Source organism: Saccostrea cucullata, unplaced genomic scaffold (genome assembly GCF_032062105.1).
Source record: "Saccostrea cucullata isolate Sc308-1 unplaced genomic scaffold, CSIRO_AGI_Scuc_v1 ctg1982, whole genome shotgun sequence".
Taxonomy (NCBI): domain Eukaryota; kingdom Metazoa; phylum Mollusca; class Bivalvia; order Ostreida; family Ostreidae; genus Saccostrea; species Saccostrea cuccullata.
This window is the reverse complement of record NW_026937295.1, coordinates 1-16070: the sequence shown is the minus strand read 5'-3', so window position 1 is coordinate 16070 and position 16070 is coordinate 1. Positions and strand designations below refer to the sequence as shown.

The following is a 16070-nucleotide window of genomic DNA, read 5'->3' as shown; positions in this document are numbered from 1 at the left end:
GCAGTACTGTACTCAAATTATTTCACTTTGAAGAAATTACTTCAGATTTTCTTTAATGGCATCTACTTATACTGGAAGCCTTAAAGTTACAGACTGAATTTCAATTCTCATTTAATACTTAATGTGAAATGATTCATTTATAAAGGTTTTTGATTTTTTCATACAGAAATTTGCAAAGTTCATTTCATCTTCTATATCAGTTATCCAACTAATTGTGATGTTCAACTCAACTGACATGCATTGATTTTCACTAGGATAGAATATACAATGTACACTGTTCATGTACCAGTCCTTACTATACATGTGCACAATAAAAGACAACTTTTTATGTACTTTTTAATTAATTTATTCAGGAATTTCATGCCAATGGGAAGAAAGAAATTTTTATTTCCTTTGTACTGCATGTACGGAGGCATATACACTCACAGCGTACAAAACAATTATTCACAACCAATTTTGTAGATTATCATTCAGATAAATACATGTAGATTATCTTTCAGAAAAATAATTCAATCAAATTTGAAAAAAAAAATAAAATTATATAATAGCTAATTAATGGAGACCTGAAAAAAACTTTAAACTATATTAATTTGTACATGTACAAAAAAAAAGACAATCCTTTGCACTAAAAAAGCAAGTACAATCGTGTAAAAATAAATAAAAAGAAAACTAAATGGATGGAATTCAGATTGTGACTAGTCACAAAAATAATATCACATGTAAAGGTAAACATAAATAAAAAAAAAAATCATTGACAATACATGTCATTAATTTGCAGATCTACCCCCAGGTATTTCAGAAATTTGATTTTTCAACAAATTTAAAACATTAATTAACATTTTATAATTTTCTGGCTACAGAAGCAAAGCAATGTCCACAGAAAACTTAGATTCACAAACAGCTGTTTTCAGATTTTATAACAGCTATAATTAGATTTCACAATAGCTTGGATTTTATAACAATTGCTTTTAAATTTCATGAAGTTGTTATCAGATTTATTAACAAGTTGTTATCAGAGATAAGTGGTGGGCTAGAGTCCTATAATGATAGCTAACTCAATGATGATGAGAGTCCAAAGGGCCGCTGTAAGTCACTGTATCACGTCCTCTATGTTGGCCTCCTTCTGCTTCCTAAAATATCACATAAACATGTATCAGTTTTACAGACAAAAAATTTAGACAGTAAAAAACTATCAATTATTAGGCAAATATCCTAACTCCCCCCCCCCCCCCAATAGAAAAAAAATGTCTTTGGTTTGAAAAACATTCTTTTTCAATATATTGTATTGTACATGTAAACTTTTACAGCACTAAAATTGATTAATAAATTTAACATTAATTTTCAGCATTCATTTTCAAAATAATATACTCTCTTAAAATTACAAATACACATGTACATGTATATAAATCATGCTTTTAATTGCATCAAAAAGTTGTCACATATACATTAAATTGTTATAAGGGAAATGGAAATTTAAATGATGGAATGCGATTGTATAAGAAAGGTTGGTTTAGGAAGGAGGAATTGATATTTGTGTGCTGCAGACTAACTTTTTGGAACTCTTTGGTCGGCTGGATTTAGGTCGACTGGACTTTGGCCTCGCTGATTTTGAGGATTTTGGTCTCAGTGCCTTCTCCATAGCCTTCTCAGCTGTTTCTGCTGTGTACGCCAAGTAAATGTTACTGAGGTCTGGGGCTGAATACTAGAACAAGAAAAAAACAAACATAGTAACCAGTACATACAGTATATGTACAGCATTTTATGTTTGGTGAATATATTGCAATTGCAAAACTGATATACATAAAAGTTTCAATTTTGTGCACAACTCATGGAAATATTATTTTCAATATCTATCCATTATTTCACCTAAAAATTGATCTATTCATTAGAACAAGCCTCGTTAGATGTTTACATTATAGATACCCAGACCCACCTTATCTTTGTCCTTCTCTGGCTGTGGTGACTGCTTCCTCATGTTGTTACCCGAGTACGCCACACATCGAAGCTGCCACTCCCCGATATCATCATTCCATGTCACATTCTGCTCAATCATGTCCTAATGATGAAAAAAGACCAAAGTAATAACTACAGAAATCATATCATTAGGAGTACATCTACAATGGGGTTGAAAAGTAGGCTATTATGTAAGTCTCCCTATTTGATCTTTGCATATTTTCAATTGTTCAAAAGCTGCAAAAGGAAGATAAGGGTCAAGGAACAATTTAGTACATGTATATTTTGAGTCTGAAGTTTTAAATTTACCTGATATTCTGGTGGTATGAAGTTGTCAATGAGTGTCATCTGTAGTTTAAGTTCTCGACTGAGTTGCCTGACATTCTCTAACAGACCCTCCATTTCCCTCTGATGTTCTTGTTGTAAATCTGCTATCTGAAATGCAAGGGAAAAAAGCAACTGTCTTTAAAAAAACTCCATAATAATTCAAATTCCTCTGGGTGGAAACTAATGAAACTTTATTAATCTAAATACATGTTTGTTACATGTAAGATCAAATATATGAAAAATGAATTGTGAATATTTGACCAAAAAACCCAGTCTAAAATATGGTTTGTACTTAAAGCAAAGGAAGAGAAAAGTTCTTAAGCAGTTGGGAATTGATTTATTTCAACAAAAAAACAAAATCCCAGGGGCCACATGATATAACATCAGGTTGACTCTCCAGGCGTTCATCATTTGAACAAATTAGAATCTACACTACCTGAGGATGATTCCATATAAAAACATGTATCACTAATCATAGCTTTGAAGAACTTGAAAAGAAGATTTTAAAAGATTTTTCCTATACATCCCTATGTAAGTTCTCTCTCTCTCCCCAACCTAGACCCGGGGGTCCCATTACACACATTTCATTATTTTTTTTCACTTTCCTCCTATCTCTCGAGAAGTTTTTAAAGATTTTTCCTATATATTCCTATGTAAAACAAGTGTGCATACCCCACCCTTGCTCCGGGTGAAATTAATACAGCTAGGATTTACCTGGATAACATGAATGCCTTTCCTGGCTGTGCTGGAGGATTTTTAAAGATTTTTCCTATATATTCACTATGTAAAACTTGGGTCGTCCGTGTGTAGATAAAATTAATTGGTTATAACTTGGAAACACTAAATGAATGATTCCACACGAGTTATCTTTCCTGGTCCAGTGGTTCTGGAAAGAAGATTTTTAATTTTTAGTATATATTCCTTGAAAACGTACGTTTTGGCCCCATGAGTTCATGATTTGAATAAACGTTTAATTACACTACATAATCCCAGTTTGTCTTTCATTGCCCAGTGGTTCTGGAGAAAAGATTTTTAAAGATTTTTCCTATATATTCCTATGTAAAACTTGTGAACACTGGCCCCACCCTAGCCCCCATGATTTGAACAAACTTGAATCTGCACTACCTGAAACCAATGAGTTTCATGTTTCCTCATGAAATAAGAACAAGATTTTTAAAGATTTTTCCTATATATTCCTATGTAAAACTTTTATTTATTTAAAATAGCCCCGAGATCATGTTGTTGAACAAACTAAATTACCTACCTAAAATACATGAGTTTCAAACTTTCCTGGCCCTGACTTTATTAAAAAAGATACTTAAAGATTTTTCCTATATATTCCTATGTAAAACTTCGATGGTCGGCCATTTGAAATTTCCGGGGGTTTATTTGAACAAACTTGAATCCACACTACCCCACGATCTCTTCCACATGAGTTTCATCTTTCCCTTGAACTTCGAGAAGATTTTTAAAGATTTTTCCTATATATTCCTATGTAAAACTTGGGTCAGATTTTGCCTGCATCAACATGGTCACACCTTCTTCAAACTCTTGGTTTTACCCTGGGATGATTCAGTGAGTTTCATCTTTTGGCCCTGTGGTACTTGTTTTTGCTGTAAGATTTTTCCTATATATTCCTATGTAAAACTTCTGTTGTTAGTTCATTTGGCAGCGATATACCAAACTAGAATCTACATTACATGATACATAGTTTTGCATCTTTCCTGGCCCATGGTTCTGGATAAAATATTTTTGTTAAAAATGCCATTAATTTTTCACATTTTTCATAATTATCTCCCCTTGGAAGTGGGCGTGGCAAAAACTTGACAGAAAATATTTGTACCAAGTTTGTAGAATTCAATTGGCCCTGGTTTTAAAGATTTGTGTGAAAAGTTTACTTACAACGACAATGACAACAACAACAACGACAACAACAACGACGACAGACAACGGACAAATTTTGATCAGAAAAGCTCACTTGAGCCTTCGGCTCAGGTGAGCTAAAAAGAATAATGATCCTTGATTAAGTTTCTTTATGTTCTTAGTATAGTTTGCAGGCCTCATTATATTATATTCAGACTTAAACTTTTTGGAGTAATTTTGTATTTAACAGAAATTTCTATTTTTAGTAATCAAAGCTCTGTTCATCGTAGAGTCCTGATACATGTATATAGAATTTTGTATCTTAGTGTAGTCTACTTGTGTGCCAAGTTATATTGAAATCAGACCAAAACTGTAAGAGGAATAGCATTTTGAAAGAATTTCACAGAAATTTCTATTTTTAGTAACCACAGCAACACTGTTCTCTCAAAAACTCCCACAGAATTATGTATCTTAGTGTAGTCACTTGTGTGCCAGTTATATTGAAATCAGACCAAAACTGTAAGAGGAGTAGCATTTTGAAAGAATTTCACAGAAAAGTTTTTTTAGTAACCACAGCTTCAACGAAATCAAAAACTTTTACACAGAATTATGTTTTTCAGTCTACTTGTGTGCCAAGTTATATTGAAATCAGACTAAAACTGTAAGAGAAATTTTTGAATAATTTCACAGAAAATTCTATTTTTAGTAACCAGGGCAACACTTTTCATTGAAATCAAAAACTGATAAACAGAATCATGTATCTTTGTTTTCTTGTGTGCCAAGTTATATTGAAATCTACTGGAGGAGTAGCATTTTGAAAGAATTTCATAGAAATTTCTATTTTTAGTAACAATAGCAACACCGCTCATCAAAATCAAAAACTGATATACAGAATTATGTATCTTAGTGTAGTCTACTTGTGTGCTAAGTTATACTGAAATCAGACTAAAACTGTAGGAGAAGTAGCATTTTAAAAGAATTTCACAGAAATTTCTATTTTTAGTAACCACGGTAACACCGTTCATCGAAATCAAAAACTGATATACAGAATTATGTATCTTAGTGTAGTCTACTTGTGTGCCAAGTTATATTGAAATCAGACAAAAACTGTAGGAGGAGTAGCATTTTGAAAGAATTTCACATAAAATTCTATTTTTAGTAACCACGGTAACACCGTTCATCGAAATCAAAAACCGATATACAGAATTATATATCTTGTGTAGTCTACTTGTGTGCCAAGTTATATTGAAATCAGACCAAAACTGTAAGAGGAGTAGCATTTTGAAAGAATTTCACAGAAATTTCTATTTTTAGTAATCACGGCAACACTGTTCATCGAAATCAAAAACCGATATACAGAATTATGTATCTTTGTGTAGTCTACTTGTGTGCCAAGTTATATTGAAATCAGACTAAAACTGTAAGAGGAGAAGCATTTTGAAAGAATTTCACAGAAAATTCTATTTTTAGTAACCAGGGCAACACTTTTCATTGAAATCAAAAACTGATAAACAGAATTATGTATCTTAGTGTAGTCTACTTGTGTGCCAAGTTATATTGAAATCGGACCAAAACTGTAGGAGGAGTAGCATTTTGAAAGAATTTCTCTCCTTCATTTTTAGTAACAATGCAACACCGCTCATCAAAATCAAAAACTGATATACAGAATTATGTATCTTAGTGTAGTCTACTTGTGTGCTATTATACTGAAATCAGACTAAAACTTAGGAAATAGTTTTAAAAGAATTTCACAGAAATTTCTATTTTTAGTAACCACGGTAACATTCATGTTTCAAAAACTGATATTCAGAATTATGTATCTTATGTAGTCTACTTGTGTGACAAGTTATATTGAAATCAGACAAAAACTGTAGGAAAGCATTTTGAAAGAATTTCACATAAAATTCTATTTTTAGAAAAACACGTTTCTTTGGGTATACAGAATTATATATCTTGTGTAGTCTACTTGTGTGCCAAGTTATATTGAAATCAGACCAAAACTGTAAAGGAAATTTTGAAAGAATTTCACAGAAATTTCTATTTTTAGTAACCACAGCAACACTGTTCATCGATTATTTACAGAATTATGTATTTTGTGTATCTACTTGTGTGCCAAGTTATATTGAAATCAGACCAAAACTGTAGGAGGAGTAGCATTTTGAAAAATTGTTTAATTTAACAACAGACAGACGGAAGCTACGGACCCTAATTATTTTGCATAAGTTTCTTATTTGCAGTCCATCTATAATATTGTTGAAAACATCATTGTTAAAATAAAATTCACAAAGGGGTTCGATTTATTTCGACAAAACCATAACAAAATCTACTGCCCATGATATAAATATATTGCTACAACACCCACCTCAGATTTTGCCTGCATCAACATGGTCCACACCTTCTTCAGTTTCTTGGTTTTACCCTGGATTTCTTCCTGCAGTGAGCTGTACTTCTCTTCAATGTCTACTTGTTCTTGCTGTAAATTTTTAAATGATTCTGTTTTTAGTTCATTTGACAGCGATATACCAAATGAGAATGTCATTACATGTACATAGTATTTGCTGATGCAATATAAATATAATCCCATTTATTATGGTGAATGGATTATTTCTCTGATAATTATCAAAGGCTCAAAAACACAGAAAATATCTATGTAGGAATCCCTCTTTTAGGATTTTTTGTTACTTATTAGATAAAATGAATCAACATGACTGTATTAAATGACATGACATACATGTTATCAAGACATAAGGGGCCTATTCAGATTTGCTTAAGTTTCTCGTTTTATTTTCAGTGCTCTCTTTTATAACACTTTTTAATAATGTCAAACATCAATCTAATTGTATAACCTCTTTTTCCTGTAGAGCCTTTCGGAGCTCCTCTTCCTTTGCCTTCCTGGCCTCTAACTCCTTGGCTGACTCCTCCAGCAGTCTCTCCTGCTCCTCGGCTTTCTCCAGCAGGTTCTCTCCTCCCACGATAATCTTCTTCTCCAGAGCATTTAGTTTATTTGCCAGCTGGTCTTGTTCCTCACTAAAAAGTTTGAATTGAAAAGCTCAAATAGTATTTTTGTTATGTTTTTCATTTCATCTTGTAAGCATTAACATACAGTTTCTGAGATACGTACCTCAAAGAAATTTTTAATATTAGCAAAATAAAATATTGGAATTTCTTGTCAAATAAACCTACTGGATTTTTTTTCTTCTCAATAAATCTACTGGAATTTCCTGTCATACAAACATACTGTGATTTCCTTTAAAAACCTATGAGAATTTCCTGTCAAATAAACCTACTGGAATTTTCTCTCAGATAAACCGACTGGAATTTTGTGTGAGATAGGCCTACTGGAATTTCTTGTAGAATAAACCTACTGGAATTTCTTGTGAGATAGACCTACTGGAATTTCTTGTCAGAGAAACCTACTGGAATTTCTCGTGAGATAGACCTACTGGAATTTCTTGTCAGATAAACCTACTGGAATTTCTCGTGAGATAGGCCTACTGGAATTTCTTGAGATATAAACCTACTGGAATTTCTCGTGAGATAGACCTACTGGAATTTCTTGTCAGATAGACCTACTGGAATTTCCAGACCTACATTTTAAACATAATACTGGAATTTTGTTAGGCCTATGTTTTGTTGAGATATAAAACTAAATTTCTCAGTGATAGACCTGGAATTTCTTTAATAAAATGGAATTTCCTGACAAAAACCTACTGATTTATATATATATGTGTGTTGTCACATAAATCTACTGAAATTTCCTGTCAGAGAAACCTACTGGAATTTCTTCTGAGATAACCCTACTGGAATTTTTTGTCAGATAAACCTACTGGAATTTCTTGAGTTCCATCTCTTTCTCCTCCAGGTCCTCCTTGACCTTGTTTCTCTCCTCCTCAGCCATGTCCTTCTTAGATTCCAGAATCTTCCTGTCCTTCTCTATCTTACTCTGAATCTCTGCCATCTTCTCCTTGGAAATGTGTTTACGTTCTGAATGCATAAACAGTAATACATGTATGTTTCAACACTGAAATTCATTTATACATGTTTTTTCATCATATAATAAGTGCAAAGCATCGAATTCGATCTTTCCTTGAGAAAAACAAGTTTCTTTGGGTATCATTTAATATGATAAAATAGTTACAAGTGTTGTTTCCCATTCAACTTCAAAAATTTAAACTACTTTACATCTATGTTCCACAAATAGCATATTATTTATAGTGTTAATTCATTTTTTATCATTTTTTTTTCTTTTTTCCCCAACTATATCTTATTGTTTAATTTAACAACTTAAGTGCCCTAATTATTTTGTATGTACTTATTTTGCATTCATCTTTGAGATATAATAAAGGAAATAGCTATAAGCAGCTTAACAGTATAAATTAGACAGAAAAGACACACAATGTTGCTGTGATGTACAATGCTTCTTTTTTTCAATTCTGCTCAAGCTCATAAACTATATTGAATTATTAAAAATAAGTTACTGTACCGCAATTTATTGTTAGCTGTGTCAAAAAATATTTAATTGTTTAAAAATGAAGCCTGGTTTCAAAATAAAAGCTTCAGCATGTTCAATATCAGGTTTCAAATAAATATACTAGAAAGCAAGTGTAACAGTCTGTAATGAAAAATATTAAACTGATTTTAACAAAATCCAGATGCAAGCATGGATCAATTATTAAAAAAAATATCCCTTCACTAAATTAAACGGTAAATCTACAGTCATCAATGAACTAAAATGCTTCATCCAAAAAATCCCATCATTCATTGTAATTTCTGCTGAACTGTAAATAATTCAAAACCTGCTGACACTATGCATGCCTAGAGCATTCTTAAAAAAAAACAAATGTGAAATCAAAAGATTTAATTATTTTTTTGATTCAAGATACATATATTGTAAAAATAAATATGAATTTCAAGATGTCATATGCTTAGTTGCTAAACAACTTACCATCTTCTTATAATGTAGAAATCCCATTATTTGAAAACAAAAAGAATCATAGGATAAATGTGAGAATCGTATGGAATTGATGTGAAAATAGTGAAGGATCCCATCAAGAAGAATGTTCAAATTTGAAACTTAACTACAGTACATCATGTACATGTAGTATATTGTATAAAGTTTGAAGAAACTTTTTTACCCAGAAGACATTTTCCATCTGACAATACACCTACTGACAACAATTACACACTGAGATTTTTCACAACATTTTTCTAGAGCAAGTGATTTTTTAAGTAGCATACTCTCACCAACATACATTTTAAACAAGGTAATCTGTGATTCACTTGTTCAATGTTTTGTTGGAAAGTAAGAACAGTGTATAGATGTACACTTTAGCTTTAAAGAATGTTATAAAAAAAAGATTTATATGTATGGGTTTTAAATATCCGTTTAGTATCTTGACAAAAACAGACATATCACCACATTAGCTTATTGATATATTTTGTGCTTTTTTATATGTTTATTACGATTCAGAAATGTGTACAATATTTTGCAGATTTTTTTTCTCAGTTATTTCCAGAATAAGAAAATAAAGGCTAATGTTTACAAGAGAGGAAATAGATTTATTCGTGTATATCAAGAGCATGGCCAAAGACACCCGTTACAGTATAATATGCATGAATTTTGCAGCTGACAGAGAATAACATATCATCAGGGATGTAGATATCCATTATTTATCTAAAGGTGCAATGTGCTATCTAAGAAGCTCATGAACAGATTCAACATCCTTTTACCTTTCTGTCCTTTTCCTGTCGTGACATAATACACACACATATACACATATGATTATATTAAATGAACACACAATTATAATATATGTATGTACATGATTATATATATATAGGAACAAAGCTTGTGGTGATAAATAATAAACCTCTACTGAACAGCTACATGTATGTATGAAATATGAACCATTACTCCTGTTTAAACTATATAATTATACACAGGATACTTTAAACTATTCTACATAATCCTGCTTATGTACATGTGAAAAAATATGAAGATACAAGTGGCATGGTATATTCCACGCATGTTAATTACATACAGCAATGAGCATAAAAATATATCTAGTATATATGAAGAACAAGAATGAATGATTTGAATGAACAGAACACGCTGAAACTTGACATGTATGTATGCCTCACCTCGCTTCTTCTTCTTCCTCTTCACCCTCCTGACGACTCCATCCTCCCCCACCTCTTCCTCACTCTCCTCCTCCTCTGATTCACCAGACTCGTAATCGGATCCTACAGGAATGAAATAACATATCCATTCAATGCTATCCAAAAGCAAAATTTGTCAATGTGTGTAAAATTCCTGTAACACTAAAAAATCTGAACCAACTCTGTTATGTCCAACATGTATAAGAATTGAATCTCTCAAAATCTAGCAACATTTTCATAAAAGGGAGAAACTGTAATTTGCAATAAAAAAGTCATAAATGTTCATCTAAATTTCTGTAACATTTGATAATTTTTGATACTACAATGAATTTCATATTTTATTTAAAAAAATTAAGGGAGCATTTGCTTAAAGAATTCTTTACAATATGGTAACAACACCCCTCTTGTGTTTTCTAAATCAGACCTTCTTCCAGCTGTTTCCTGAGCTCATCTATCTCCTTCTGGAACTGCCTTAACAGTGCGTCCTTAGGATCCTCGTTAATCTTTGCCTTGTTCTGGATATTCTTGGCTCTGTTTGCGTAGCGCAAAGTACTGATGGACTCATCATAGTTATAATCTGCTGGGCCAATGTTTGCAATCTAAAAGATTCCAATCCATGTCATTAACACAATAATTCAAGCAGAATGTGTTACCCTTTAAATTAATTATTTCTGTAAATTTTTTTCAAAAGGTCTTTTTAAAATAAACTATAAAAGAGTTAAAAACTTCGCAATTCTGTTTAAAATACTGTAAGTTTTCTTTACCATCTCGTTTTACATTATTACAATGACTATCTTACCATAGCAGTCTTTGAGTTCCCTCCCAGTGAGTCCTGTAACAGTCTGGTCAGTTTGGAGTTTCGGTACGGAATGTGAGTACTTTTCCCGTCCACCAGGGAGGAGATGACGTTACCCAGGGTGGACAGGGACAGGTTGATCTTGGTGGCCTCCTTCAGTCTCTGTCCAGTGGCTCCTGTCTTAGCCTGCCTCTCAGATCCCTGAAGGTAGGGTTTTGACATTTGATTAACTACTGCCTTTCACTGCTAACTACTCCCATTTTTGCGAGTAACTCAAGTGACTTTTTTGTGAACTAAAAATATTTCTAAGCAGTCATGTAAGAAGTACATATAAATAATTCCTAAAATTCTCAGGTCAGTGCAATAATGCATGTAAAATGTTTATGCACACAGGTTGGCTTTTCATTTCAACACAAACAAACATCTTGTATATATAAACTCATATCTCTCAAATTTTCAGTGTATCGTGTTATCACAGTAACATCATACATGACAAACCAGAATCAGGCACACTCATTATATACTTACTGCCAAGTCTACCAGATGTAGTTTGCCTACTCGTACATGCTGTTTACCATCGGGATATTTCTCACTACATTCTATGGTGACAGTGAAGATGGCATGTGATCTAGAACTGTGTAGGTTCATGTTTGTGGCACCCACATGTCCTATTGAAATAAAATCATAAAATAAAACAGGAAAATAAATCAATGTATAGGCTATATTTTCCAAAAGAGTCAAATTGCTGCAGATTTTTATGCCTTATTTTCCTCAAATCCATCCAATTGATGAAATATAACATAAACTGTGAGTGTTCCTTCAAAAGGATACATGCAATTTGTTCACAGACAATTTGTCACATATGTACAGATATTTTACGAACACAATATAATGTAAGAGAACTTTTAATTGGCAGAAATGGATTTATATCATTATGTTGATATAATTTTCCCACTAGTATTCCTAAACTTACTGTTTTTGTTTCCGATTGTCATGATTCTGTCCATGTCGTCAGCGTTATTGACACTGAATGCTGACAGGTCTTTTACATACACCCCAACATCTGGTCTCTCCTTCACCTACAATGTACAATGCATTGAATACTTAGTTAACATTCTCATAGATAAGGCTAAAGTCCAATAAATGTATCATGTAAATCTGCTTATTTTAGATAAGTAAAAAAAAATGTTGACAAAAGACTTTTAAGAAATTCATCTGTGGACCCCATTTACCTCTAGTCTGGCAGACTGATCTTTACCCAGCAAATCTCTGACTTCCTCATTATAGATTTCCAGATAGCAAACACGGACCAAAAACCTTTAAACAGTCACAGAATTGTTAACATTCATGGAAATTATACTCAGTTCCCAAACAAAAAATTGTCTTTTAATGATGCATTCATTGCTATTTTTAAAGATTTTATGCAAAATTGAACTGTAATGAGCATATCTTGAGTTGCATTTCAATTTATCAATAAATTTACCTAGTATCTCCTTCTGCTTTTGCTATGTGACCAAATATGTGAGCAAAAGAGTTAGGAATGATCCCTCTTAACTCTGGCACAGATCTGACTCCTTCCATGGTGAAGGTCTTCCCTGTACCAGTCTGTCCATATGCAAAAATGGTTCCTGTAAAAGATAAAGAATTAAAATATTATGAATAAAGATCAGATTTTTTTACTTTTCAAAGAGGGTCATGATCTTCTTCTTTCTACATATTTGAGGTTGGCAAGTAAGGTAACATTTACTGTACAATATGAATAGATAGTCAGAGAATGCATTCTCATTTTCAAAGATTACTATATTAAAAGTTCAAATCTCATTTGGACCATACGCTATAAATTATGATATTCAGTATTTGGCATTCAGAAAAATCTAACCATTGTATCCTTCTAAGACACATTCCACTATAGGTCTGGCTGTTTTATTGTACACGTCTACTTGTTTACAGTTTGTGTCAAACACGGTGTCAAAGGTGAAGGTTTTGGGAGGATCCCCTGATCCAGCATTGGGAGGTTTCACTACAATGGTTCCTCTCACTTCATCAACCTGTAAGTTAAAGAAAAATTGTTTAAAATGGTAAAATATGAAAACTGATTTATATTTCATTTCCGATCCCCCCCCCCCCTTAATTTCTCTCAAATTACTTATCAATCATTTGCCATTCTGACTCATCCAAAAATAGTTTATGATCAATCAGTTTTTAACACAAAATCTGCATGAGTTAAAGATTGTTTGGCAGTCATCAGGTTTGACTGCTGGTAGCAAGAGATCTGCAGTTAGTACAATATCTGACTAGTGATTCAAGGGCCCTGGGTTTGAATCCTGGTCAGATCCATCACATTTTTTCCTTGTCTCTTACAAATGATGCCATGCCTTGTCCTGGAAGTGAACGGTAAAAGCGCTGCAAAGGGAACAGCCTCAGCCCTGGATTTTTGTCAGGGGTAAAAACATTAACACATGATTAAGTAGAGAGGAAAGTTGGCAGTGCAGTGTGACACATTCACTCTGCAGTGCACCTGGGAGCCAGATAGCTCAGTAGGTACTTCAGATGGGGTTCAAGGTTCGGATTTTGTCGTTACCAGTTACAAATGTTTTTACAAGATGGATTACAATCTTATCATGACATTGGATAGTTTTGTATCTCACCTTGACACACTGTGTACAGCTCTGCTCTTTCTCCTTGTCATTCAGTGGTCGACATCTGACACAGACCTGGACACAGTCCGACTCCTTAGCACTCTTCTTCTCCTTTAGATACAATACGTATGATCATGATGATATTACTTCAATGATTGAATTATTACATCATTCAGTATACACTGTGACATGTGTATCAGTGAAAATGCTCTTGAGTTTGTGTGCAGCACTATACAGCATATGTATACAAAGAGCTTGTATGAAGTCAGTGAGCAAGAGACAATAAACCGGTTCTATGTAATGACATAATTCTTTAATCTACAGATTTAGTCATTTATATACAAAATGTACAAGATGACTGGATGATAGATTCTGAGAAAACATTTCATATTCAGATATTGTCTTTTCACTGATTTCAAAATAAACCTATGGCTGATGAAAATAACTTCTTACCAGCATGCTTCTACTTTTCAGTTTTCCATCTGCAACTCCTAAAGAAATTTTTTACTCCTAATAGGTAGATTTGACTGTGTGAGACTGTCAATACAAAAATATTTAGTTGTACCACTGTGAATTTTATCTCAATTTTGATTGGTTAAAATAATTTATCTCTCGGAAGACCTTAAAGATTTTCCAAACGTATTGATTACGAAAGAACAAAGATGGCTGCGCCCTTGGAGTGACGGAGTCTTCTTGATGCTCCATAGTTCTAGATTTTATATGCAGGTAAATTACATGTGAGTTGCATACAATGTACAGGCAGAGGTGTAAGCAAATAAAACAGAAGTCAACAATCAACACGGTGTCAAGATTGCAAATCAGAAAACTGATGCTAAAGTGATTTTTTCACACATAAGTTCGAAATTCCTCTACAAAATGTTTTTTTAGGCATCTTTAAATTGACGGAGGAGCTGCTTAATGTCAACCATCCGTCCTGTGTAATAGTATTCATGTATATTTTAAATTTTATTCAGATACAATCATTGTGTTTATTAGTTTAGTTATCGGCATGTCATTTATTATGTAAGATATATCTACATTTCATTGAAGATTATCAATTTATAAAATTATGGAAATCATTTTTTGATTCACGAATTCAAACTAATCTAGGCAATTGAGTTAACCCCTTATCTCAGTTGGTAGAGCACTGGACGGGCATGTCAAAGGTTCAGAGTTCAATCTCATCTCTGTTTAGATTCTGCTGGGCTAGATATTTGGACTGACGCCCACAGTGGCGTGTGTCTGTGGACGTCAGTCCAAATATCTAGGCCAGCAGAATCTAAACAGAGATTAGTTAGAGGTCTCATAATAAGTCTCAAGTTACATAATGATATGCCAAAGGCATTTAGTTAGCATAGTGATTTCTCAAAAATCTGTTGGTATGTTCTTTAAATGTAAGTTGAGTCTTAAATTCGTTTTAGACTATTTAAGTATTGCAAAGATGCTACAACAAAGCACATAAAAATGCTTCAATATTTTGTACATCAAGTTGTATTTATCCTATGTTTTTAGAAAAAGAATGGCAGCTGTTGATGAAAATACAGAAGAAAAGAAATCGATCTTTTTCTGGAGAAACTGGGGAAGAAAATGTGACAGAGTGAGAAAAGAGCTGTATGAGTGTGTGATAGTCACTGATTGTTGTCAAAAGGTAATATTTTCAACACATACCTTTAATGCCTAATACAAAGTCTGTTGGCACTGAAGTACTTTTTCATAAGTTATGATGCATGCCTGTTTACCATGTTTACCAGAGTAAAAGTTCCAGTTAATATACATGACGTGCATATTGACAAGGATAGAAAAAAGATAAATTTTATTTTGAGTCATATCATGGACAGAATAGGGGCTTAAAAAGCAATTGCAAACCACTATGAAGCAAGTATTTTCAGAATTTGCTTTATTTGATATCTTCAAAGCTTTCATAAATCAATATGATTTATTGAACAGAAAAAATTAGGTTAAGGGGAACTAAACAGATATTGGTAAATGTGTAATTCCTTGTTCTAGGAAAGGAAGACACCTAAAGAGTGCTTAAAGGAACGACATCCAGACGTGGAACATTGTCAGACATTAGTCTACTCTCTATATAGATGTAAACATGGAACTGTAAGTTAACATTAAAAAAATAATATTAAATGCTTCAGTTTATGTTTTATTAGATCCCAGCAGTAACGTATAAATTATCTGAAACATTAAAGACAGTCATGATACATATTATATAGTTAATATTGACTTGGTATGAGGGTAATATGCATTTTTTGGGACTTGGAGGTGGAAATGTTGCCCTTGACCTGTGGCCTCATGCTACATTTTTAAAATCAGACCTAGTATCC

At 32.9% G+C, this 16070-nt stretch overlaps 2 protein-coding genes across 2 annotated transcripts; one reads left to right on the top strand and one right to left on the bottom strand.

Annotated features, from left to right (window-relative positions):
• Window positions 1-549: 549 nt before the first annotated feature.
• Window positions 550-14272, bottom strand: LOC134247769 (kinesin-like protein KIF3A). Its single transcript, XM_062730154.1, has 17 exons — window positions 14191-14272; window positions 13747-13848; window positions 12978-13146; window positions 12582-12726; window positions 12331-12415; window positions 12072-12177; window positions 11627-11766; window positions 11102-11299; window positions 10727-10901; window positions 10285-10386; window positions 7971-8127; window positions 6990-7170; window positions 6506-6616; window positions 2263-2388; window positions 1934-2056; window positions 1551-1702; window positions 550-1130 (listed from the first exon to the last, which is right to left on the bottom strand). Exons 1-17 carry the CDS (start codon window positions 14194-14196, stop codon window positions 1091-1093), a joined length of 2118 nt encoding a protein of 705 aa, XP_062586138.1. The 5' UTR covers window positions 14197-14272; the 3' UTR covers window positions 550-1090.
• Window positions 14273-14378: 106 nt separating this feature from the next.
• Window positions 14379-15843, top strand: LOC134247766 (cytochrome c oxidase assembly factor 5-like; the record flags this gene model as incomplete). Its single annotated transcript, XM_062730150.1, has 3 exons — window positions 14379-14474; window positions 15250-15385; window positions 15745-15843. Coding segments are annotated over exons 1-3 (276 nt in total), but the record flags the coding sequence as incomplete, so codon positions are not given.
• Between the last annotated feature and the right edge of the window lie 227 nt (window positions 15844-16070).

Excerpts from the sequence above, each read along its gene's own strand:
- LOC134247769 (XM_062730154.1), bottom strand. Across the intron at positions 12,727-12,977 it reads TGTCTTAGAAGGATACAATG|GAACCATTTTTGCATATGGA; the intron begins GTTAGATTTTTC and ends TATCTTTTACAG. Across the intron at positions 11,300-11,626 it reads TACATCTGGTAGACTTGGCA|GGATCTGAGAGGCAGGCTAA; the intron begins GTAAGTATATAA and ends CCCTACCTTCAG.